This window comes from Pelecanus crispus, chromosome 3 (genome assembly GCF_030463565.1).
Source record: "Pelecanus crispus isolate bPelCri1 chromosome 3, bPelCri1.pri, whole genome shotgun sequence".
Classification (NCBI taxonomy): domain Eukaryota; kingdom Metazoa; phylum Chordata; class Aves; order Pelecaniformes; family Pelecanidae; genus Pelecanus; species Pelecanus crispus.
Window position 1 is genome coordinate 12988592 of NC_134645.1, and position 23088 is coordinate 13011679.

At 53.6% G+C, this 23088-nt stretch overlaps 2 protein-coding genes and 2 pseudogenes across 2 annotated transcripts; 1 reads left to right on the plus strand and 3 right to left on the minus strand.

Moving 5' to 3' along the window:
• Positions 1–894: 894 nt before the first annotated feature.
• On the minus strand, positions 895–6597 carry LOC142593187 (ubiquitin carboxyl-terminal hydrolase 17-like protein 6). Its single transcript, XM_075706852.1, has 13 exons — positions 6582–6597; positions 6042–6242; positions 5479–5589; positions 5301–5403; positions 5086–5153; positions 4854–4924; positions 4208–4290; positions 3849–3960; positions 3388–3528; positions 3069–3169; positions 2134–2272; positions 1205–1845; positions 895–982 (listed from the first exon to the last, which is right to left on the minus strand). The coding sequence occupies exons 1-13, from the start codon at positions 6595–6597 to the stop codon at positions 895–897; spliced, it is 1875 nt and encodes a 624-aa protein (XP_075562967.1).
• Positions 6598–8904: 2307 nt separating this feature from the next.
• LOC142593350 (histone H2A.V-like) lies at positions 8905–9280 on the plus strand. Its single transcript, XM_075708509.1, has 2 exons — positions 8905–8991; positions 9086–9280. The coding sequence occupies exons 1-2, from the start codon at positions 8905–8907 to the stop codon at positions 9278–9280; spliced, it is 282 nt and encodes a 93-aa protein (XP_075564624.1).
• Positions 9281–9581: 301 nt separating this feature from the next.
• On the minus strand, positions 9582–13061 carry LOC142593188 (syntabulin-like; annotated as a pseudogene).
• A 7576-nt stretch (positions 13062–20637) lies between these two features.
• LOC142593314 (histone H2A.V pseudogene) lies at positions 20638–21013 on the minus strand (annotated as a pseudogene).
• Between the last annotated feature and the right edge of the window lie 2075 nt (positions 21014–23088).

Consider the following 23088-nt stretch of genomic DNA (forward strand, 5'->3'; position numbering starts at 1 on the left):
GTTAAATCCAGCAAACCCAAAGCAGGAGCCCTCATCAATTCAGTTTTGATGGAGTCAAATCCTTTTCGGCACTCTGGTGTCCATTCTAAAATTTCTCCGGGTCCCTTCATAGATTCACATACCAGCCTGGCAATCAGACTAAAATTTGGTAACCGGAGTCTGCACCATCCAGCCATCCCCCAAAATCCTCGCAGCTCTTTCTTAGATTTGGGGGGGGCTACTAAAACACGACTGGAACCCGTACTGACCCCTGGGTGACAGCGCTAGTTACTGGTCTCTGACTAGACTGGCTGCCACTGAGCAGCGCCCTCGGGGCCCGGCCGCTCAGCCCGTTTCAGTCCCGCTCACTGTCGGCTCATCCAGCCCACTCCCGTTCCAGTGACCAGAACTCCGTATTTAAAAAGAGGTTGCAAGATGGGCATATGCAAGCACACTGCTTTCAAAATCCCAAGACATAAACCTCCCACACTGGCTCTGTCCACCTATTGCCCCAAAACCTACAGAGAAGGAAACACCCCGTAAATTACATATGCAAGGCCAACAGCTGTTTTTACTTCTGGCTTTGGCTGTTCTGCCTGTTGGTTCCAAATGAGTATTATTTTTGCAGGGCCATCCCAAAAGCTGAACATGGATTAAAGTTCTTCCTTGAGGCACCTGTGGGCAGGTGGGCCAGCCGGTGGAGCTGTCTGAGTGTCTAGAAGGTCTCTCTGAGCACTTCCTGGCCAGAGGCAGCACTGGGAGGAGGGACAGGGTGGGCCGCTGGTGCCCTTTGTGCAGCTTGATCCCTGCTGGGGGCAGTGCTTCCTGGATTCTCCTCCTCTCCTCTCCTCTCGCTGGCATTGCAGAAGTCAGATGCTGTGCTCCTCCTTCATCCAGGGTCGCAATGTGCCCCCGTCACCACCACAGCGCCCCGAGTGTTTGTCCAACGTGCATCTCTGGGGCGCTGAAACCCTCCTCCTCCTCCTCCTCCTCCTCCTCCTCCCTGCTGAGGGGTCACAGTCTGATGTCCGCAAACTGACTGTGGCGATCGCAGCCCCGCCGTGGCGATCTGCTCCGCTCTCTCTGCCTCAGCTGAGTTTGCTCCCGAGCAGCCCTGGCTGCGGGAGCCCACTTGGAGCTGGTGGTGGAGGGCCCTGCAGCTGCATCACCCCTTGGGGCTCGGTCACGACGGGGAGACCTTGCTCTCCTCCTCCTCCCCCTGCACCTTGCTGAGCAGCTGTAGTCCGTGATCTCCACAAACCGGCTGCGGAGATCATAGCCACGCCGCAGGGATCTGCTCTGTTCTCTCTGCATCGGCAGGGTTTGCTCCCAAGCAGCATTGCATGTGGGAGCCGACTGGGAGATGCCGCTGGAGCGCCCTGGAGCTGCGTTCACCCTGGGAGCGCAGTCACGACTTGCCAGGCTAGTTCTCCTCCTCCTTCTCCCTGCTGAGGGGTCATAGTCCGTGGTGTCCACAAACCAGCTGCGGAGATCTTTTCCCCACTGCGGGGATCTGCTCCGGACCCTCTCCCGGGCACCCTTCCTCTGGCGGCGGGAGGAAGGGCTGAATCCCTGCTCCTCTTTGGTGGTGTCGTCGTCTTCTTGCACGCTGTGCGGCACACGGTCAACTGGCTGACAGCAGACCGGGCACGCATCTTTCCTTCCAGACACCAGCCTTCTACAGCCGCAGAAGAAGCGATGCAAGCAGAAGCCCACGCAGGAGGCGATGTTGAGCCTGCCTGTCCAGATGGAGCACGGCCAGCCTGCAGATGCCTGCCGTGCACCTGCCGAGGTTAGCTGGCTCGTGCTGGCTGTTGCGGAGGAGCTGCTGTCCTCTGGAGAGTCCTCCATGCCCACCGCCATGCCCTGCAAAGAGAGCTGTGCCAAGGTCCTGCCCTTTCCTCCTGAAAGGACCAGAACAGTGAGGAAACCCCAGAAGCTCTGTGAGGGGACAGCTAAGGGCCGCCCAAAGGCTCTCCTGGAGGGCTGCAAAGGCAGAAGGGGCCAAAGGTGCACAAATGGGATGGATCTAGGTGGCATGCTTTGAGAGGGAGCAGCGTTGCGGCTGTGTGACCGGGAAAAGAGAGCAATGCCCAGATCCCACAAAGAAATCCACTGTCCATCTGGTGCCCTGACCCGCCTCCCCAGAATTACCTTAGTCCTGTGAGGCAGACCCTGTGGTCCCACAGAAGCCGCCTGCTTGCTCTTGGCCCCCCACAGACTGAGGAAGAAACGGGCATATGATGGTGCCGGTGAGGAAGAAGCCCTTTCTCCAATTTTCAACTCAGGGCATCTGGAGGGGAAAAAAAAAAAAAGGATCTCTGTTTAGGGCTCTTCTTGCAGCCTCCTCTGGGGCTCAGTCATTTTCTTGGAGCGGTTTCTACGACAGAGAGAAGACGTAACCAAGACTACAAATAGGAAATTCGATTGGGGTCTTCCCACCACGTCTGCCCCTGCCAGAGCAAGTCCTCGAGGGTCTTTATACCCGCTACAGCTTCCATTTCATAGAGTCAGAGAATCAGAGAATATTTTGGGTTGGAAGGGACCTTAGAGATCATCTAGTTCCATCCCCGCTGCCATGGGGAGGGATATCTTCCACTAGACCAGGTCGCTCAAAGCCTCATCCAACCTGGCCTTGAACACTTCCAGGGACGGGCCATCCACAACTTCTCTGGACAAGCCCTTCCAGTGTCTCACCACCCTCACAGTAAGGAATTTCTTCCTAATTTCTAATCTAAATCTTCCCTCTTTCAGTTTAAAACCGTTACCCCTCGTCCTATCACTACACTCCCTGATAAAGAGTCCCTCCCCATCTTTGCTGTAGGGCCCCTTGCTTGAAGTACTCTTCTCAACATTAGCCAGCTTCAGATAGCAGACAAGTAGCCGTTTACCCCCGGGGCAGCAGCCTAAAGCCCAGCAAGGGAAGATAAGGACTGACGTGGGGTAGTTCACGTTGGACAGCACTGAATGATGCAGGTACTAACTGTCTCCTATGACAGAAAGAGAAACACTCCAGAGGATGAGAAGAAACAAGCAAAGCCAGGAAAAGGAAACATATTCTGAACGGTTTTTTTAATACTTGTTATGACCTGACGTAAAAGAGTAAATAGGCTTGCTGCCCGAGAACTCTGTCGATGCCACAACCATCCACAGCCATGTCGTTCATCTTGTACCACAGTCCGTTGCTGGCCTGCAAAGAAAGGCATCGATACCTGGAGGTGAACTGCATGGTTTCTCCACAAAAACACAGGCAGAAAACTACAGGACCAAGAGTACACCAAAACAAATCCAATCCAGCCCCTGAAGAGACCTTCTCCCCCAAAGCCGTGGCTGCCAGTAACACTGCCGTGAAAGTTTCTCTTCCCCAGCACACATATTTCCCCTGCTAGGAAGGAAGTTGCTCTTTACCTTTGTGTAGCAGAAATAGTGTCCTGCATGGCAGCTGTCACCGCTGTGTACCAGGACAGCATATAAGGCGTAGAGGAGCGGTTCTCCAGCTGTCCGAGACATGTATGGCCGAAGATCCAAGTATTCAGGATACTCCACAACCTACGGAGAGACCCAGAGGGCTCAGAAATGTTCCTGAAATAGCCTTCCAAGACTGAAGGCTAGCGGTGTGTAAATACATCTTTTTGGCTCATGAACACTTGTTTTCCCTTAAAGCAACATCCATGGTTTGGGGGGCAGGAAACTGTTCGCGGTCCAAACAGCTCTGTCGGAGCAGAGCATGTGCTTGTCTTCCCGCGGGAACTCTCGTCTCCCCAGAAGGGAACACAAAAATCCCAACACGAACAACCGGTGAAAGAGCGTACTGCTTTGGAAATCTCCTGCTCCGGGAAGAGAAAGTTGCGCTCCAGTTGCGTACACACCTTGCTGATCTTCCTGCCAGTGAAATCTTGAAACCTTTTCAGACACACCGTCAGAACCTTGGGCGCGTGATGGACCGTAAAGCTCTTGGAGGCAGCAACCATCTTGTCACACCTTGTAACCAAGCACAGAGATGAGTGCTGAAATGCACCTCTCTTGCCCCAAGAAGGCCAGACAAGCTTTCCCTTCTCACACATCCTTATGCTATTTTAAGGCTATTCAGTACCAGAAGGCCGTATTAAACAAAAGCTGCATCTCATTATTGTGCATCTAACCTACGTGAAAAGATGACTTATGCCGCATGACATGCGGCACCTTCACGCAGCACCTAGTATTAGTATGTCGTTAGTAATCCTCTTACTTGCTACATTTAAAGCAGTTTTCGCCATCCAGCTGCTCGGGTCTCACAAAGTCCTCCAGAGCTGCGGTGACAGATGAGGCCGCCTGGAGGAGCGACAAAGGATAGCCCTGAGCTCAGGGCATCACCCTCGCCCAGACACTTACTAGGAGTTGACAGGAAGACCCAGGTAGCTGAGGCTGAGGAGACCCACCCTGAAACCCGCAAGCAGTGTCCAGAAGGAGGCACAAAGAGGGTATTATGCTGAACACTTCCCTCAATTCCCAGGGATTCCCGGCGCTATCAGGAGCTACCTCTCTGTGGCACCGCACAGTTCAGCTACCAATGCTGTGCAGGGTCATCAATAATGAAGACACCACAACCCATCAGCCTGGGAGCCAGACGGGTGTTGAGGAGGGCAAAAGGAAGACGGATGAGAGTACGTCAAGGGTGCAGAGAGGATAATTTGTACTTGTCCAGCTTAAAGCCAGCACCTACATGCAGACCGCTGCCACGGCCTCCCCAGAAGGACACAGGCCATTCCATTCCACTGCCCACCCGCCACCAAGCTCTCTTATGTTTGCACTCTACGTTTTTAAGCCAAATGCCTCGATTCTGGAAAGCTACAGGGGTCTTGGGACGTTTGAAGCACAATTACAAACCCTCTTACTTTTATATCCAAAGGGACATCCAGGAAGGCCTCGTAGGAATCGGACACTGCTCTGCAGCTCAAGCACGTGACTGGAAGGCAAATCAAAATGCTCAGCGACAGGGGAAGTTGACTGACTCTGCCCGTTTCCGACCTTCAGGCCTACTACGCCAGTCACACCATCAGCCGTTTATCACGGGCAGACGGGAGGGCACAGACAATTCCAGGGAGAGCAACAGTTGTGGGAAAGTACCTCTGGATCTCAGAAAGCCCCCAAATATTTGATGGACGATGGTAGTTGCTTGAGAAGAGACGTCCAAGCTAGAAAGAAATGGTAAGGCAGAGAGTTATCTCCTCCAAGAGTTTTGCTTTGTCTGAAAGCCCTGGGCGTAGGTTCTCCTCGATGGGAGTACCTCAAGGAGTGCAAAGGGCTCGGGAACACTGAAAAGGTAATCGGCTTGTGCTTACTCGCTGCTTCCACTCAGACAGGCTCTCTGCATGGCATCGACAGTATAGCGTAAGAACTCGTGGGCGTCTTCCTGCATGCCAAGCTGGAAATGTTCTCCTATTCCTACAAAAGAAGAAGTTAGTAGATCTCTCCTACAAGAAGGCAAGAAAACCTGTAGGGGCACCTGAAATGACTTACGTGTGAGGACACTGATGACACCGCTAGGCCGGATGGCACAGACTGAGGAACGCAGGACCTCGTTAACGTGCGCTTCCATTACGCACATCATGCAGAAGCCTTGCTGACGACCTGAAGCGGGAGGAGGGAGGGGAGCAAGCTCCTCGGGTTAGCAAAATATCCACAGCGATGGGAAACGTAATGGAGATCTTGAAGTTCTAAGAACAGTCTCCACTCCTCCTCTCCCAAGGTGCCAATGTCCCAACAAGCCCCAGACATTATTTTAGTGCCTAGAAAACTTTCTTCAGAGGGATGCTAAACTGACAAAAGTTTTCTGTGCAATAAGCAAAGAGAGCTTAACTTGTCGGAATAGGGACTGAGACCTGGGGCTAGAAAGAGGTGCCTTTCTGAAGATCAACACACCTAGACACGAGGGGCGGCTTCTAGGCTTGAGTGTTCAAAGAACACCACCTCGGGGGGTTGACAAAGAAGGGCTGCTTTTCTGGTAGATCAAATTCCAGATTCTGGGAATCCTTGCAAAGTGTCCCACAGATTTACAAGGAGTTGTTCATAAAAGTTCTCACATGACTGGCTGTGCTCACGAGAGAGCAGGTAGTTGGCCAGAGGGGGTGTGTACGTCAGGCACTGCAGGACGGAGTTGAGGAAGCACGTATTGCCCAGGTTGTAGAGTCCCGCTCCAGCTCTCTGTCTGTGCTGCCAGTCCAGGCAAATCTTCTCCGGAGGAAAGAGGACCCTTTGTGGCGGAGCCATTCCCTCGGCGACGACTGCAGGGCAATGACATTTGCAAAGAGATGACACGACATTGTTGCACAAAAGCATGTCTTGGGCAAGCACCTAGCACAGAAGGTAACCCTACTGATGTCAGGATCTTTCTACGGGCAATGTCGTCTTTCAGAGTCTCGTACATAGTGGCAGAGGAGTGACAAAACGCGTTTTCATGTGTCTAATGGAAAACAGCTGGGTAAGTCTGGCTGCTATCAGGAAACGCCCCAGAATTCACGCTAGGCTGTCAGCACATCAACATTCAGGGATGGAGCACCAGCCACGTCCGTTGCCTTTGGGGAGTCACAAAGTCCAAGCCTGCTGATGAAGCCGTTACTCACAGGAGTCGTTCCCCATTGCGGCCATCGCTCCTCTCAGGAACACAGGGGAAAGCTTCGGATGACAAAGGATCTCAGGACACGCTCCAGAAAGAGATCAGCGCCAATGCCGTCCCCTGATTGCAAAGAAATAATCGCAGCTCAACAAAATGATTAAAAAACCCAAACCCAAACCCAAACACAACCCGCAGAACAGCAGCCGCCATCGAAAGAGTTTCAGTGGTACGTGGAACTGCTGCGGAGCCTGCAGGCCGACGGCCCTGCTGTCCCTGTCACAGGACTCCAATTGACAGCAATTACCAAGGCCCTTTTGAAAGACTGCATTGCGTGTCACCTTCTCTGAAGAGCACCTGCGGCTTACCTGTGGCTAGCGTTAGCAGCAGAGCCCTCTGGCTCTCCAGCCCACACTTGCCCACCTTGTATGCAGGACCGACCGGCTTCCGGCCGCTACTTTAGCGGCTGCCTTTGCCATGCTCCGTTTCTGCCTGCCTTCCTACCGCATCAGTCAGGGTGGGAAAACTGCTTGTCATTCTTGGCTGAGCCCAGTGCCTCAGACTACACTGCCACCCCCCTACTTACCTATCCTAGGGTATGGTAGAGAAATAAGTATCAGCACAAAGGAACTCTACCCGTAGCGCATATCCGGCCAGCCTGTAAAGGTGTAATAGCTCAGCCTAGAGCTCGGAAGGTATAGACCAGCCGATACTTTTGTCCCGTATCTCTACGACTTGTCCTGAAAGCCAAAGTGTAATTACCTTTGCAAGAGGAGGGAAGCTGAGAAGAAGTGGGCGGTAGACGATAAATGGCTGGAAAAGAGTAGTCGCGCAAGTAGCAATGGAATGAGCCAAGTTATCCCGAAGGCCAGCTCGGCCCAACTAGCTTTCCCTGGCCCGCTTTTCAGGATGGCAAGCCCTGGCCAGGTGAGCTCATAATCACCGGGCGGGTGTCGCATCACTGCCCCTTTGTGACACGGGGCCGCACGGGGACGTGCCCCCTCGAGGCCGTGGAGCCACGCATCCAACACATCCCGGGCGCCTGCCGCAGCCAGCAGCCGCTGGGCTTCCCCACGCGCTACCAGCGAAGGGCTGTTCGCCTGCCGGCAGAGCTCCTGCCTCTTCCTGGGGCCGCGCCAGCCAGATGAATCAAAATCTGCTCAGGGCTGCAAGCGTGCCTGTTCACAGCTTTGGCTGGCACGTTCGGGCGGCTGAGGGCTTCTTTTCCACTCTTCTCAGGTGCAGGGCTGTGTCCGTGAGACTCGAGTAGAGCAAAGCACCCGGTCTCTTACAGGTTCATTTCCAATGAACTTTATCTGCTCCCCCCAAGACACAGCCACGGGCTGACTCTGAACTAGCACTACCAAAGAAGTTACTTTTGCCCCTGCTCCACTCGGGGAGCCTTTTTTCTTTTTAGATTTCGCTTGAGGCATCTAGTTTCTCTGCTGCCTTGCTCGGGTTCCTGGTTTTCATCATGTCCCTCTCGGGACAGCTCAGTTTCTCCCCTCTCTTGCTTGCGGAGGCTCATTTTGCCCCTTCTCCACACAGGGTGCCTGGATTTACTCCGGCCCTGCTCAGGTGGCTCGTTACACCCCTGCCCAAATCCGGGGTGGCTAGCTTTGCTCATGCCCCGCTTGGGGCATTTAGTTTTGTCCCTGTCCTGCTCAGGGCATCTCATTTTGCCCCTGCCCCAGCCCCGCTCAGAGCAGACATTTTTGTCTGTGCCCAGCTGGGGGTCCCGGTTTGCCCCCGCCTTTCCCTGCTCCACAGTCCCTCTTGCCCTGGCCTCTCTCGTTGCCCTCCAGTCCGGCTTGGGCGTTTCTCCTGACTAGGCTGTGTCCCATCGGGGCAGGGCCCAAGGAGCTTGCACCGTGCTCCCCTCCCAGTCGCAACCCCATACCTGGCTTCTGTCTGTGGTGGCATCAGGGCTGTGGGGCTGGGGGCGATGGGTCGAACAGCCGCCTGGCCCTGGGGGCTCCTTGTCCTTCAGTTCATTCCCCGTTGAAAGGCAGCCCCTCCGCCAGCAGACAACTGCAGGCGGCTCTCTGCGCTTTCCGCAGGCACTGCTGACTGGGTCCTTGCAGGGCTATATGTGCAAAGTCACCTCACAGCCAAGCTCGCTTCAGGGTCAGGCCTCGGGAGCCAGCAGTGCCCGTTGCCTCCCAGGGAAGCAGAGGATCCTGCCAGCTGGATGTTGAGCAGGGTGTGCCTCTGCTGCCCGCTCCTCACTCACGCACACATCGCCTCCCGCTCCAGAGGCTTATTGCCTGGCGGCTCCTGTGGCGGCTCCCGCGTGGACTCGGGACCGGAGCTCGGGACGTGGCGGTGGCACCATGGCTGGTGGCAAAGCAGGAAAGCACAGTGGGAAGGCCAAGGCAAAGGCAGTGTCACGCTCACAGAGAGCTGGGCTGCACTTCCCTGTGGGCAGGATCCACAGACACTTGAACACTCGCACCGCCAGCCTACGGGCAAGTGGGTGCCACCGCTGCCGTCTACAGCACTGCCATCCTTGAGGACCTCACCGCCCAAGTGCTGGAGCTGGCAGGCAACACGTCAGAGGATCTCAAAGTCAAGCGGATCGCTCCTCGTCACTTGCAGCTGGCAATCCGCAGCAATGAAGAGTTGGATTCCCTGATCAAAGCCACCATCGCCGGTGGAGGTGCCATCCCCCACATCCACAAGTCTCCCATTGGAATGAAGGGACAATAAAAAACGGCATGGAGAGGGGAAAAAAAAAGCAGCCCCCTCCCTGCCATCATCGTACTCTTCCTAGCACAGAAGAAATCTTGGGGATATGTGGAATTTTTTTTTTTTTAAGGAATAGTTCAAAGGAAGAGCACAGACAATTGACTGTAGAGAGGAGGAAACATCGGTAGGGGCTTTAGATTCAAAGTTTGGCACAAAGTTGTACCTTGTCGGGCGGCACCCCTTGGTGTGGTGGTTGAGGGGCTCAGCTGCTCCCCTGGGTTTTATACAAAAATGGAACCAACCTCCTCCCAGCGCTGCCATGCTACCTGCACTCTGGAAAGGGCAGGGGAGACACCCTATGAATATCTGGGGGTAGCAGCGCAGTGCAGGATGGGGAGGAAGAGCCCAAGCAGTAGTTGAAGCTCCACCATGTTTCAAGGGAGATGGACAGAAGGATGGCGATTAATTGATTGATTGCTGGCTGGCAGGCACGCGCATCTTGAGCTCTGAAGGTGTTTTGAAAGAGCTGCTCCACACCTAGGCTATATGGCGCCACATCAGTCTGCGTGGCCTGTTCCACCACCACGTTGCTCATTCTCCCACCCCCCCGCTCCTCCTCCTCCTCCTCCTCCTCCTGGGAAGTAGTTACTTTTTCATCCAGAACATTTTCAAGCGTCTCTCGATTCACTGCAGAACTGGAGGGAGCTGGATCGCTCACCTCAGAGCTTGTGGCAGTCAAACTCTCTTCAAATGCATCAGTCTCGTTAGCCGTGCCCTCGTTAAGAAGCAGCCCACTACCTGCCACCTCCTCCAGAGCTTGGTCCTCCGTGATGAGGCTGCCTGGCACCGTGGCACACAACGCTAACGCCTTCCCCTCCGAGTCATACGTGTACTCCGGGCACTGCTCATCTCTCACAGAGCTGTTCTGAGCCATCTCCACGCTCTGCAGCAGAGACTCCAGTTTCTTGTTTTCAACGCTTATGTCTAGGAAGTATTTCTGATTTTTTTTTTTGTCGTTCTCAGACAAACTGTTCAATAGCCTGCTTCAGTTCTTCAATTTCCCTCCTTGCTTCCAAGAAGGCCAGCTCCACCTCCACACCATTACACTCTTCCACAATCCACTCTTCCTTCACGTGTCCCAGATGAGCTTTCAGCCCTTCTACTTCTGTTTCCCTGCAGCAAAATAAAAATATTGCGACACTGTTTCGTTACAGAGTCAACGTGAGGCTCCACCGCACTGGGATGGCTATGCTGCAGAGATGCTCCAAGAAGGAAGCACATTCCTCCGTGCACCATTTCCTGCCGCCTCCGGGAGAGCTGGCGGAGACGTAAGCCGGCTGCCAAGACACGCCGGCTGACTGCTGACTGGAGTCACCGACCTCGCCACACAGCCAGCAGCCTCCGGGGCTGTGCTGTGATCCTGGACATTTTGAGGTGCAAGCGGGGGCCTCTAGGTTAGGGCCAGCCAGTACAGTGCTTAACGTCTCACCGACTGCCCGGCCCTGGAGGAGACGAGAAGCAGCTGCCTGCACGCATCCCCCGTGCTTGCCAGCAGCTCCTCACATACAGCCAGAGCCAACGCTGGCCTCAGACAGCAGGATGGCTCGGGGCTGCAGGCCCCTGGCTTGCTTTGCACCCACCCAGCCCAGCACGGAGCCAGAGGCTGCTGCCTTGACTTGCAAGCACGTGGGGAGAGGGGGCCCCTGCAAGACATCCAGCCCTCGCAGATGCAGAGGTCGGGCTATCCCAAGCTGGACCAAGGGCTCCCTGGGACTCTGCCTTGGGGCTCCTTACAAACACCCCTCTGGGCCTGCTTGGGTGGCGTCTGCTGGAGAGCCAGCTCTCAGAGAGCGGCTTTAGCAAGAGAGACGACACCTGCTGCTGTGTAATGCATGTTGTCGCTTCTTTGCTTAGCGTACCTACAAAGGGCTACTGTGAACAATTCAACACCTAAGCGACAAAAACACAAGCAGGCACCCTGGTTTGTGTAAGAGCTTTTCTTTCATTAGGGGAGAAGGATGACACTTGCAGTCATATTTCAGTGAGTGAGGTACAACAGGGGACTAAGGTCTTGCAGGTAGAAACTGGCTTATGTACAAAAGGTCTCAATGCTCAATCACACTGGGAAAATATTACCCTTTAAAAATATTCTATTGGGAAAGTTCAAAACAGGGGAAAGAGGCAGCCATATTCATAACTAAACTGCACGGTACGTATTCACTGAGCACGCCGTGAAACCTGAAGTACCTGAGAACAACCTGATCCACCTGATCGTCTTTCAAATTTCTTAATGAAACCTTGATGCGGTCAAGAAATGAGTCAAAATGTTCTGGATTCCCACCCCTAAATGCTCCTGAATACATCTTTCCAACTCTGATTTCTCAAGTGAAATAGACCTTTCTTTACCTTTCCTTACCTCTCCTCTCAGATTCCTTCAGCTTTGTTTCCAAATGCTGTACTGGAACTTCCTTCTGCTGCAGAGCAGTCAAATACGGCTTGGCATTTTCTGGCTTAGTGCTGCGATTCACCACAAGAAACGTATCTCCCCGATCGCCTGAAAAGGAAAAAAAAAAAAACCAACAAAACAAACCCTCACTTAACATCACTCCTGCAGTTCTTCAGTCCTGGCAAAAAGAAAAACATCCCACAGACTGATACAAAGCTTGACGCCTTTGGGGCTCCTCAGTGTCTGCACAAGTGACTCCCTCTGGCAAATCAAAGTACTTGAGGAAACGCCTCATTTGTGGCTATCGCACAAAATTTACTATTTATGGTACTTGTCTTCAGTGCCATTACATCAAATGAGACATTTCACTTCAAACCCCGAGCCACCCCCTCACCCAAAACACGTGGTGTGCCCACGAGCAGGCAGCCGGGCCGCTGGCAAGGGCGCCCAGCTGCAGGACGGCCAGGTGAGGTAGCGTACGGACCGAGTTCAGCTCCACACGTGAGTTAGGAAGCTGAGCACCCTGAAACCTAGATTCATCCTAGCTAGCTTTAGGTGTGCACCTGACATGCTTGGCTGTTGAGTTGCCCGAGAGAGACAGAGAGGGAGGGAGGGAAACAGCAGCAGCGTGGTGGCAATTTCTTCTCTGCAACATGTGTTGTGTGCGCTGGCAGGCATCTCTTTTCTTCCCTGTACAGGAAACTGCACAGGGAGGTGCCTAAGGCTGGGCAGGCTGAATTTTCACCCCAGTGTATAATAGTTGCTATACTACCCCACCCAGCTCTCTCCAAAGCAAAAGCACCCTTACACGAAAGAACCAGTGAATGCACAGGAGAACTGATGGCATGAAACCACAGGAAGGAGCCTGCCTCGGAGGGAAAAGCAGCTACAAAGGGCGTTGACTAAAAGCAACCTTGACTTTTACAGTGCTGAAACAACATGGATGAATGAATACCATATGAAACAATAGGGATGGAGCACCCCGTTGACTGTCGAGCCACCAACATGAGGAGTCACACTGACGCCGAGGAGCAAGATGACCTGCTTGGCAACCCAGACAGCTGATGCCACGTTACAGTGCAGAGGAGGTCAGTCAGTGCCACTGAACACCGGGATGCTGAAATACACACTCGCCTCATCACTGGGCCGCTGTTGCTTCCTTTGCAGGAGCCCGAGTTGCTGCTGCTGGCTGAAGAAGCCCCGTAATGCTGGCGGATGTCAGCAGGAACTCCGCTGGGTTTTGCACAGTCTTGACTAGGGGTCCTTTTCACGGGAAGCCCGTGGGCTGGCTCTGCGCTTGCAGGATAAGGATCCATTATTCCGACCACAAGGGCCTCGGCTGGAGGGAACCAACATGGTTAAAGCACATTGGATTAGCCTCATCACGCAACACACTGTGTGCCTTATTTTACACACAAAGCTGTCTAAACACTAAACCAGATAGGTAGCTGTGAGTGGCCGGGAAGACAGACAGTCCTGAAGTCATCAGCCACTGCACGTTCTTCAGGGATCTTCAGGGATCTCCTTTTATTTTGTTTTTTGTTTGTTTCTCCTTTGTAAGGAAGGAGATAAGTACCTAAGTGCAGAAGATTTGTGCCCGAGACCCTGAACCGCAGGTGGCCTGTGCCGCCAGCCCGGAGCTCAGCAGATCATTACTTAGGACAGATGGGATTCAGGCTTTTGCCTTCTACTTGCCCATGCCTCCTTTCTAACTTGCTGACTCCTTTCTTGGATCCTGCGTTTGCGCTGTGACCTCTGGGTGCTTGCTGCAGCCTGAGAGCCTTGTGAACAAAAGGAGATACCTGTCTTGAGAGGCCACAGCCCAACCACTAATTGCCTACGTCTCTACTAAGCCACATCGACAATAACTGTTCAGAAGGGCGTGGATCATAACATTTCTGACACAGAACTAAAAGGTCCCTTTTCTAGGCCACTTTAATTTAACGGGAACTTGTGGATTGGGGTTCAAAATTAGGAATGCTAATCAGTTTTACCTAACTTGTTAAGCCTCTTTTGCTCAAAATATTTACGTTCGGATTATATTCCAATATTATCTCTCGGAAGTTGTAGAGCACTTCTTTCTCTTCAGTGCCATTTAGTTAGCTTATGTCCTAAAAATACTTCACTCCTGCTGACTAACTAAATTCACGGTGCAACATGAGATACAGAATCGCCCTGTGCGACGCTAGGGCGCCTTGGGCAGCGGTCCTCAGAAAAAGGACAAACAGAGGGTGCCTAAGCTTATCAGGGATGAACGGAAGAGGAAAAGGCATCTAATGAGACCCACTTGACGATCCAAGTGCCATCTTCAAACACAAACTTTCTTCCACAACTGAGTGGCTAAGACTGACTTCCCTTTCTGTTAAAACTACAAAACAAAAAACCAAACGAGGCAATAAAAGAGACGGAGACTGTACTTGGCTTCAATAAGGGCTAACAGCAGAGTGGTCAGAGACCTGATGAGGAACGCAGGAGACCGGGCTAGGATTCATCTCAAGAGCTCAAGAACACCACCTTGCTGCTCGCTCTCTGCCTCTACAGAGGCTAAACTAGCTGCCCAATGGCTCAGGCAACCTCCATTTTCAACAGAATCCGAGTCCAGCAGTTTGTAAGCGTGCCAGATCCTGAGACATCGCCTGTATGGATCCTTCCCCTGGCCTACAGGCCCATGCTGGCCGCTCCCGTGGTTAGGACCGGAGCTCAAGCGCTCTGGAAGGTGCGCACACACAGGCCACTGGAAAGCTTTGCTCAGCACTACCAGACGATGCCTAGTTGAATTCAGCGGCAGAAAGACAAACAGGGGAGAGGCTACGGTTCTGCGCGCAAAGGGAGCGGAGGACAAAACAAAAGAGATCGGGGGCAATTCCGGAAGCAGCGACAGGCCATCTGGCAGACAAGCACCGCTACCTCTAGATCGGGGTCCCGCAGACCAGCCCGCCACCCACACTGCTCCATGAGCGCTATGCCGACGGCTCTTCCGATCTCCTGCAAGGGGGAAGAACAGTCACGGGCAACACAAAGAACAGAATTAACAAAACTACAGATCACAGCCTTCACGGCACAGTCCTGGGAAAAGAAAGAGTCTCTCTCTATCCCTAGGACAACAACTCATACAAAGACCAGAAGACGTACAGCAGGGCACAGCGAGCGAGCGAGCGAGCGGCACAGCAGACACACCGCGGGACAAAATGACTATCGCTCAACCGGCGCGCGGGAGGCGAAAGTTCAAGCCCCGCCCAAGGTACAACAAAAGTTGTCATCGTTTCAGAATTGTATACCACACGCACAAAATATTTCCGATGGCTGTAAGCTAGATTACCTAAGAGAAAACCTGCGAGCGCACAACTACAACTCACAGTTTTAATGCTTTTATGGCATCTAGAAAGCTCTGTCTACCTTCAGAGTATGAGAGTTCAAAGACACAGCACAAATTTAAGCTAACATTCATGGCGGCAGGCTCACGTGCCCCACCTTCCCAAGGTACTAGCTTTAGCAGGGAAGCAAAAATCTAGTTAAACTACTGTTATCTTCAAGTAAGAGAAATCTACACAAACTGCAGCTACACGGGGTTTGGTGTTTTGGGTTTTTTTTTTTTTATTTTCCTCACAGTAGAAAGACACTATAGAGGAGAAGAGTGCTGGACGGAAAGGGCCCCTGGAGGTCTCTACGCCACCACTCTCTCCCAAGCACCAAGAGCCACCCCCCAGGACACATCCCAGGCCTGCACCACCCTCCTGGGGAACAAGTTCTCCCCAGTGCCCAACCAGAGCCCACCCAAGCTGCAAGTTCTGGCTTTTGCCCCTTCTTCTACGCTGTCTGCCGCAACTGAGAGGAGGCTGGCTCCACTGTCCTTGCAATGGCCCTTTAAGTAGCTGTAAACTACTGTCAGATCACTCCTCTGACTCCACGTGCCCAGCTACCTCAACCTCTTACCTTTGCCTATCCTCAGTGAAGGGCACTGATTTGAAAACTATTCAGGGTAACAGCGCCCAGAAATTAACAGCAGCCCTTCAAACTTGTTTGAGGGGAATGCAGCTTCAGGCCTTTTTTTTGAGAAAAGACACAAAAAGCTTACATCGGTTTGTTATTCTAAAACATGCAACACACAACTGAAGCGACAAATAAACTACCCATCGCCCTTCACCTTTGCTAAATTCTTTTCAAACAGACATACTTTAGCATACCTGTGAAGGAAGTAGTTTGGCAATCGCTCCACCACAACGACAACAAACTCTCAAACTCAAGCTAAGCTGCTCATTCGCAACAGGCTTCTCTCCACTGCTTTTGGAAGGCTCTCCCAAGGAAGTCTTGCTTTCAGTCCGGCAGTCCGGATCACTCTTTCCCTCTGGTACCGCACACCTCTCTCCAGCTGCCGCTTGGCATTCCTCAGGCGCAGTCTCTCGCACTTGTTCTGTTTTCCGCCTTTTAGTTGCAATATTTGTCTCTCCTTCTCATCTTCTCTTGAGAGGCAATGGGTTTTCTTGAGAGACATCGGCTTTTTTCTTCCCCTCACACCCAAGAAGGTTTCTCCAAATAGAGGTAACATCCAGCCAGTACTTTGGCTCCTCAGTGACAAAGGCTTTTAATCTCATGCAGCATTCTCCCTGGAAGAAAAAGCAGTTTCAGGCCAAGTAGTTCGGTCTCAGCACTCTGTTCTCCTACGTACGGACTGAGAACAGCTGTTAACAGAGACTGTGCTCAGATTGCATCAATGCGCAAATCCAGGAACCACAGCGCCAGCAGACACCACAGGCACAGCTGAGCTCTCAACACCCACACGCCCCACCAGCAAAGACCCAGGCAGCCCTCTGATTACAAGCTCTGCAGAACCAAGATTAAATCCTGCGAGGGCTGAATTCTGCAGAACAATTCAGCAGCTCTAGACAACCAGACCACCTCCGAGAGCCATTCCCAGGGACGGAGGACCCGCCTACCATGCCATCCTCCCCAGAAAGCAGGACTAAGAGATGTGGGACGCTTTCCAGGATTGAAAGACAGACGCGAACATTAATTCAGCTCACAATAAAAGCCACGAGTTTATTCTTTTAGAAGGGAAATCTCTCCTTGCTAGTCATCAACCTGCCTTCAATCCTGCAAAGTTTCCAACGCACGCCCAAACTTACGCCCATGGGTAGTCCACTTGACTTGGCTACGACAAGAGAGGCACGAGGAATAGACACGCCAGTTCCCTTAAAAACCTTGAAGCTGGTCAAGGTGGGGGGCGGAAGGGGGAAGGTATTTCTAGTTCTCATTTAGAATCATGGTGAAATTTGAGCCTCAAAGCCTGAAGGCTATTTGTGGTCTCCCAAATAAAATCCCACCGGCACACAGATATCAACCCATCTGACTTGAAATTCTTACTCCAGCACTGACAGAGAACGGGACCTCAGTAGCTGAGATTTACAAGAAATCTGTGCACTGAACGTGTGAAGTGACGCAAGATGGACGTCTGGATCCACTTTGCCTAGAAGAAAATGACTCATCGTTAAAATGCACACAACGGATCCAGAACTGGACTGCGGTTCCAGGATGGGGTGGGGCTTGGGTTTGGGTTTTTTTTTTTGGGGGGGGGGGGGGGGGGTGGGTGGGGGGAGGGGGGTCGTGGGGCTGGCGTTACACATACACATCTATGTACAGTGCCAGCAGAACACAAGCGGGTAAGCTACCTTCAGCACAACAGAAAGAACTGAAAACATATCTGGGTGAAGGCTACTTCAGAACCGATTGCTGTCAATTACAACTATGGCTGACAGTAACTAAATAAATCAAACATTACCTTTATAAAGAGGACTTGAACTGGGGCTTCACGTTTCTGAGCACCCACCCTGTGAGCAAAGCGGAGGGGACGACCCGAGGGAAGGAGTCAGCGCCGTACCTTTCTCTCTAGAAACTGCAAGCGGGGGGTGTTTCTTAAGCAGCACAAACAGTTGCTCTCCAGACTGCACTTTCCTCAGCTCGCCCGGCTCCGCCTCCGTGCTGAAGAGGACCTCTCCCGAGGCGCAGCCCACCTCCGGGGAAAACCAGAAACCAAGCCAAACCGGGAACGGGTTTTGCCTGAGCACTGGCAGCAGCCCAGCAGCCCCTCGCACCCGCTCGCCCCTTCGCAGGGAGGAGGGCGGCGCAGACCTCCGCTCAGCCCGGGTGGCGAGGGGACACAGCCTGACCCAGCGGCAGGTGTCCCTGCCCACGGCAGGGGCGGCACCAGACGCTCCTTAGAGGTCCCTTCCGACCAAGACTAAGACCAAGACCAGACCCCGGGGGCCCCACGCTGCTGGCGGCACGGCCCACGCCGCGGCCGCCCGGCTCTGGGGCGCGAAGCGAACGAGCCCGCGTCCCCCGCCGATCCGATCCGATCCGATCCGGACCGGACCGGACCGGACCGGACCGGACCGCCCCGACTGGGCACCGGCGCCGGTTCCCCCCTCACCTCCGTAGGTCCGAGCTGCGCCCGCACCCCCCGCACGAGGAAGGGATCCAGCCCGCCGTGCACAAGTACCGCCCGCCCCCCGCCGCCATCTTGGCCCGCCCCGCCGCCATCTTGGCCCGCCCCGCCGCCATCTTGGCCCGCCCCGCCGCCCTCAGGTGCTGCCGGCGTCGGGACCGGGGAATTCGTTAAAAGCGCCCACTCTGTGGCGCCGAAGCGGTGTCTGCATCCACACGGGTTGCGAGGAAAGACTGTACCCACCCACCCCCCCCCCCCCCCCCACGCCCCGTGAGTGATTCAGCACCCACGGCCCAGGGGGAAGCGCCAGGAGGGCAGCTGGGAGCCAGCACCTTCCCGCCCGCCCCACACACACAGAGGTGACCTTCTCTGCTGCAGGGCCGGTGGCCCCGCAGCCACCCCCGGCTCTGCAGCGCTGGGGCTGCTTAGTCTGAGGAAGGTGAAGGGCAAGGATGGTGACAGTCTGCAGGCGAGGAAGAGGCTGGCAGTAACGTGTTCTCCACCTCCCGTGGGGAAGGTGGAAGTCATGGCCGTGGAGGTTCAGGTGGAAAAGCCTTCCAGAAAGCCCAAACCCCTCCTCCAGCATGAGCACAAGGAGCATCCTGGTGTGGGGCTGCCCAGAGCCCAGGCTTGCCGCTTGAGAAACAAAGACCGGGACCGGAAGCTGCGCCCGGGATCATAGCTACTCCTTTATCATGCCGATACGTTGTTCCTCCTCAGAGTTAGTATGTTAAACGCTTTCCATTTTATATCTATGTAAATAAGAAGGTGGAAACACCTCCTCCCCTCACCAAAATGTCAGAACAGAGCATGGCACCAGGAAGCAAGACAAATGAAGGCCAGCTGGACCACTAAATGGGATTTGCTGAGCACCAGAGAAGCTGTGATCGGCCGATGAGCGGCTAAAAATACAGCTGGTAGAGTAACACAGGAGGGCTGGCAGGGCAGAGAGGTTTGCTCTGGGGAGAGAGGGCTGTCCGCCTCCCTGCACTGTAACGGCTGACCCCCACGGGGAACAGAACATGGCATTGGACAAGATTTCCCGTCTTCGTGATGCAGAAAGACCTCAAAATAACATTAGTAACAATAATGGTAACAAAAAGCACATGCTTTGTAGCTTTGAAATTCAGGTCTCCTCTGCAGGCTGTGGTGGACCATGGAGAAGACTTGTGTCGGCCCAGATTTGGCCAGGAGGTGGCCTGGAGGAATGTCAAGCCTGCTCCTTTCCCATCACTGGAGGTCTCCTGGGTGCAGAGGAGCAGGTGGCACTGGGACCGGCACCCCGAGGCCACAGCGGCCTGCGGCAAGGGCAAGGCTGCCTTTGGAGGCAAAGCACCTTTCAGAGGCTAAGCACCTCTGGAAGTAAAGCACATTTGGAGGCAAAGCAGCCGCAGAGGCCGTGGCATTTGCTGGGGGGGGGGGGGCCCTGCCGGGATCAGGCAGACTGGTCCTGAGTCCTGGCTTGGCAGTGGAGACACTGTGACCAAGACAGTTCTTGTCCTGCATCCTCCCTTGCTTTGCTTCCTGCAGCCTGGCACATCCTTGACGCCCGTTAAGCGACTGCGGGCCCGAGCACGCCTCGGCCCTCAGCTCAGCTCGTGCTTTGAGGTGTTTCTGGAATAAGAAATGATCATAATAGTTGCAAGGGCTTTAAGGAGAAACAGGGGGGCACCCAAGTCAAATTAGGTTGTTAAGAGACTTTGAATAACCCCTTCTGCCAGTTAAACTGGTGTCACTGTTAAGCTCTGCTCACTGAGTGACCGGCTCTCTGTCCCCTGCTGCATGTCCCAAGGTGACAGGATGCAAACCAAGAGAGCAAAATTGCTACACCAACCCCAGTCCCCACAGTAGCCCATCTTCATCCATCGCCCAGCAGGCAGCTCAAAGAAGGGAGCCCGTTGTGCTGAGAGGGTCTGGCCCCACCCAAGACTCTATTGACATGGGCCCAGCTCCTCGGCCCATACGTGGTCAAGTATGCTGCGGGCGGGAAGCCAACGCCTTAGCGCAGCCGGCCTGCGCGTGCCTCCCAGCCAGCAATCAATCAATCAATCGCCATCCATCTGTCCTCCCTTGAAACATGGTGGAGCTTCACCTGCTGCTTGGGCTCTTCCTCCCCATCCTGCACTGCCCTGCTGCCCCCAGATATTCATAGGGTATCTCCCCTGCCCTTTCCAGAGTGCAGGTAGCATGGCAGTGCTGGGAGGAGGTCAGTTCCATATTTGTATAAAACCCAGGGGAGCAGCTGAGCCCCTCGACCACCACACCAAGGGGTGCTGCCCGACGAGGTACAACTTTGTGCCAAACTTTGAATCTAAAGCCCCTACCGATGTTTCCTCCTCTCTACAGTCAATTGTCTGTGCTCTTCCTTTGAACTATTCCTTAAAAAAAAAAAAATTCCACATATCCCCAAGATTTCTTCTGTGCTAGGTAGCGTACGATGATGATGGCAGGGAGGGGGCTGCTTTTTTTTTCCCCTCTCCATGCCGTTTTTTATTGTCCCTTCATTCCAATGGGAGACTTGTGGATGTGGGGGATGGCACCTCCACCGGCGATGGTGGCTTTGATCAGGGAATCCAACTCTTCATTGCTGCGGATTGCCAGCTGCAAGTGACGAGGAGCGATCCGCTTGACTTTGAGATCCTCTGACGTGTTGCCTGCCAGCTCCAGCACTTGGGCGGTGAGGTCCTCAAGGATGGCAGCGCTGTAGACGGCAGCGGTGGCACCCACTTGCCCGTAGGCTGGCGGTGCGAGTGTTCAAGTGTCTGTGGATCCTGCCCACAGGGAAGTGCAGCCCAGCTCTCTGTGAGCGCGACACTGCCTTTGCCTTGGCCTTCCCACTGTGCTTTCCTGCTTTGCCACCAGCCATGGTGCCACCGCCACCTCCCGAGCTCCGGTCCCGAGTCCACGCGGGAGCCGCCACAGGAGCCGCCAGACAATAAGCGTCTGGAGCGAGCACGAGGCTGCTGGCTGTGTGGCGAGGTCGGTGACTCCAGTTAGCAAGCAGCTAAACTGGTGTTTTTTGCAGTACTGCTGCCTACAGAAATTGTCCTCCTGCTCCCAGGCAGCGCGTCCCTCCCCTGTGCTGGTGTCTTTCTGGTGCCAGCACAGCTGCCCAGCGAACGTGACCAGGGAAATCAAGGAGAATCAGAGCTAGCGCTCTTTTGTGTGTGCTGGCTGAATTGGCGTGAAGCTCAATCAGTTTCCCTGGCTGGTCCACTGCGCAAATGTACAAGTGCTTTGCACTGGCTCAAGGGTAGCCGGAGATGTGCATGGGAACAAACGGCCAGAGAAAGGTGGGGTACTTCTTTAGGCAGCACTAACCTACAGCATCTGTGAAACTACAGTGTTAATTGAGTGACACGGAGACTCGTTCCCCCCTCGGGTATGACACGTGTGCTCCAGAAGGCGTGCTAGCGCTTTCCATTTGTTGTCCAGAGAGTCAGTTTGATTTAGAGGTAAACCCCATATTCCGCAGGCAGCTTCCAGCACATGGTTCGTGCCTGTCTCATGCAGTGCTCTTCTCAACCGTACAAGTGCACTGCAGCATTTCATGGGTCTTGAGCGTATGCGGGGACCGTAACCACAAATGTACATTGTTGGGAGTGTTGAAACGTGTTACGATGATAAGTATAGGCGTGGGTACACTTTGAATATTAATGTTGTTTTAAAGTCTTAATGTGTCGGAACCTGATAGTGATTCAAGCCCTTTGGAACATTACGTACAATAGTACTGTGCTTTAACTTAGTGTTTATTTAATTGCTTTGTTGTAAATTCCCTTTCCAGTCACAAGTTCAGTAAAGCCTGTTAGGAGCGTTAAATGCGTGTGAGAGTTTTATTGTGGCAAAGCTGTAAAAAATACCCCATCTCAGCTGAGCCACCCGCTCTGCCGCACCCACGCTGCATTTGCAGGTGCAAGTGACCTAATCTTCAACCCGATGCAATCTTCCAGAAGCTTGTAATGTCTCGTTTCTGCACTGCCGGGAGAGTGTCCGTCTTCCTGGCATGTAAGAGAAGTCCGGAAGGGCTTGCTTAACCCGGCCGAGAGTCGTGCAGTCTCGGTGTGCCCACGGAGATGCCACTGTGCCCACCAAACCACGCTTTCCCCGTGTCCAAACCTTGAGATCTGTGCATAGATCAGAGGAGGGCAACACCAGCCAACAGATGAAAGAGTGGGGTTTGTCTGGCTCCACCCGACCTTTCAACACCACCTCTGGCCATTTAAACCTCACTGGCCTCCTCTTTTCCCCTCCAGCAAAGCAAGTGCACTGTTTCCGTGTGCAACCTAGAGCAGAAGAGGTCTAGTGAAGCCAGACGATGCCCTGCACTGCTCTGCAGCTTCTGGGAAGAAGGGAGTTCTTAGCAAGCCACAAGGGAGGAGGATTAATTGGCCAGCGTGCGGGGAGCATTGGCAACGCTCAAGAGGGTGATAGGCACCGATGCTTACAGGGGCGACTCAGAGACCTGTGGCATCCCTGTGATGCCCGGGTTCTGAATTGCTTGTGTTTGCAACAGAGATTCAGGAGGGTTCGTTAAGCGTTACAATTAAGGAAGAGAACTGACAAGCTGACGTAACAGAGTCCCCAGGAGTCCACAAAGACGGCCGTGACAGCATCTTGCTCCTTGGAACACCTTACAGAAAATGCCTTATTCCTACTTGGGAGTCTGTCTGTTCAAGGCCAAGAGAGCAATATTTTATACGCAGTGTTACCAACTGTAATACAGTTTTGGATTTCTCTTGAAATACTTGGACACAGACACATCCCTTCTGAAACAAGTCCAATCGGACACTTTTTAGTGGGGCCAGGGAGGAATTTGATGAAAATTAAGCACTTAGAATCATAGAATCGTTTAGGTTGGGAAAGACCTTTAAGATCATCCAGTCCAACCATTAACTTACACTACCAAGTCCACACTAAACCAATCAAGGGTAGACTAGACTA

Excerpts from the sequence above, each read along its gene's own strand:
- LOC142593187 (XM_075706852.1), bottom strand. Across the intron at positions 5,404-5,478 it reads TGTCATCAGTGTCCTCACAC|GAATAGGAGAACATTTCCAG; the intron begins GTAAGTCATTTC and ends CTTCTTTTGTAG. Across the intron at positions 4,291-4,853 it reads ATGTCCCTTTGGATATAAAA|GCGGCCTCATCTGTCACCGC; the intron begins GTAAGAGGGTTT and ends TCGCTCCTCCAG.
- LOC142593350 (XM_075708509.1), top strand. The coding sequence starts at position 8,905 with ATGGCTGGTGGCAAAGCAGGAAAGCACAGTGGGAAGGCCAAGGCAAAG. Across the intron at positions 8,992-9,085 it reads GAGCTGGGCTGCACTTCCCT|GACCTCACCGCCCAAGTGCT; the intron begins GTGGGCAGGATC and ends GCCATCCTTGAG.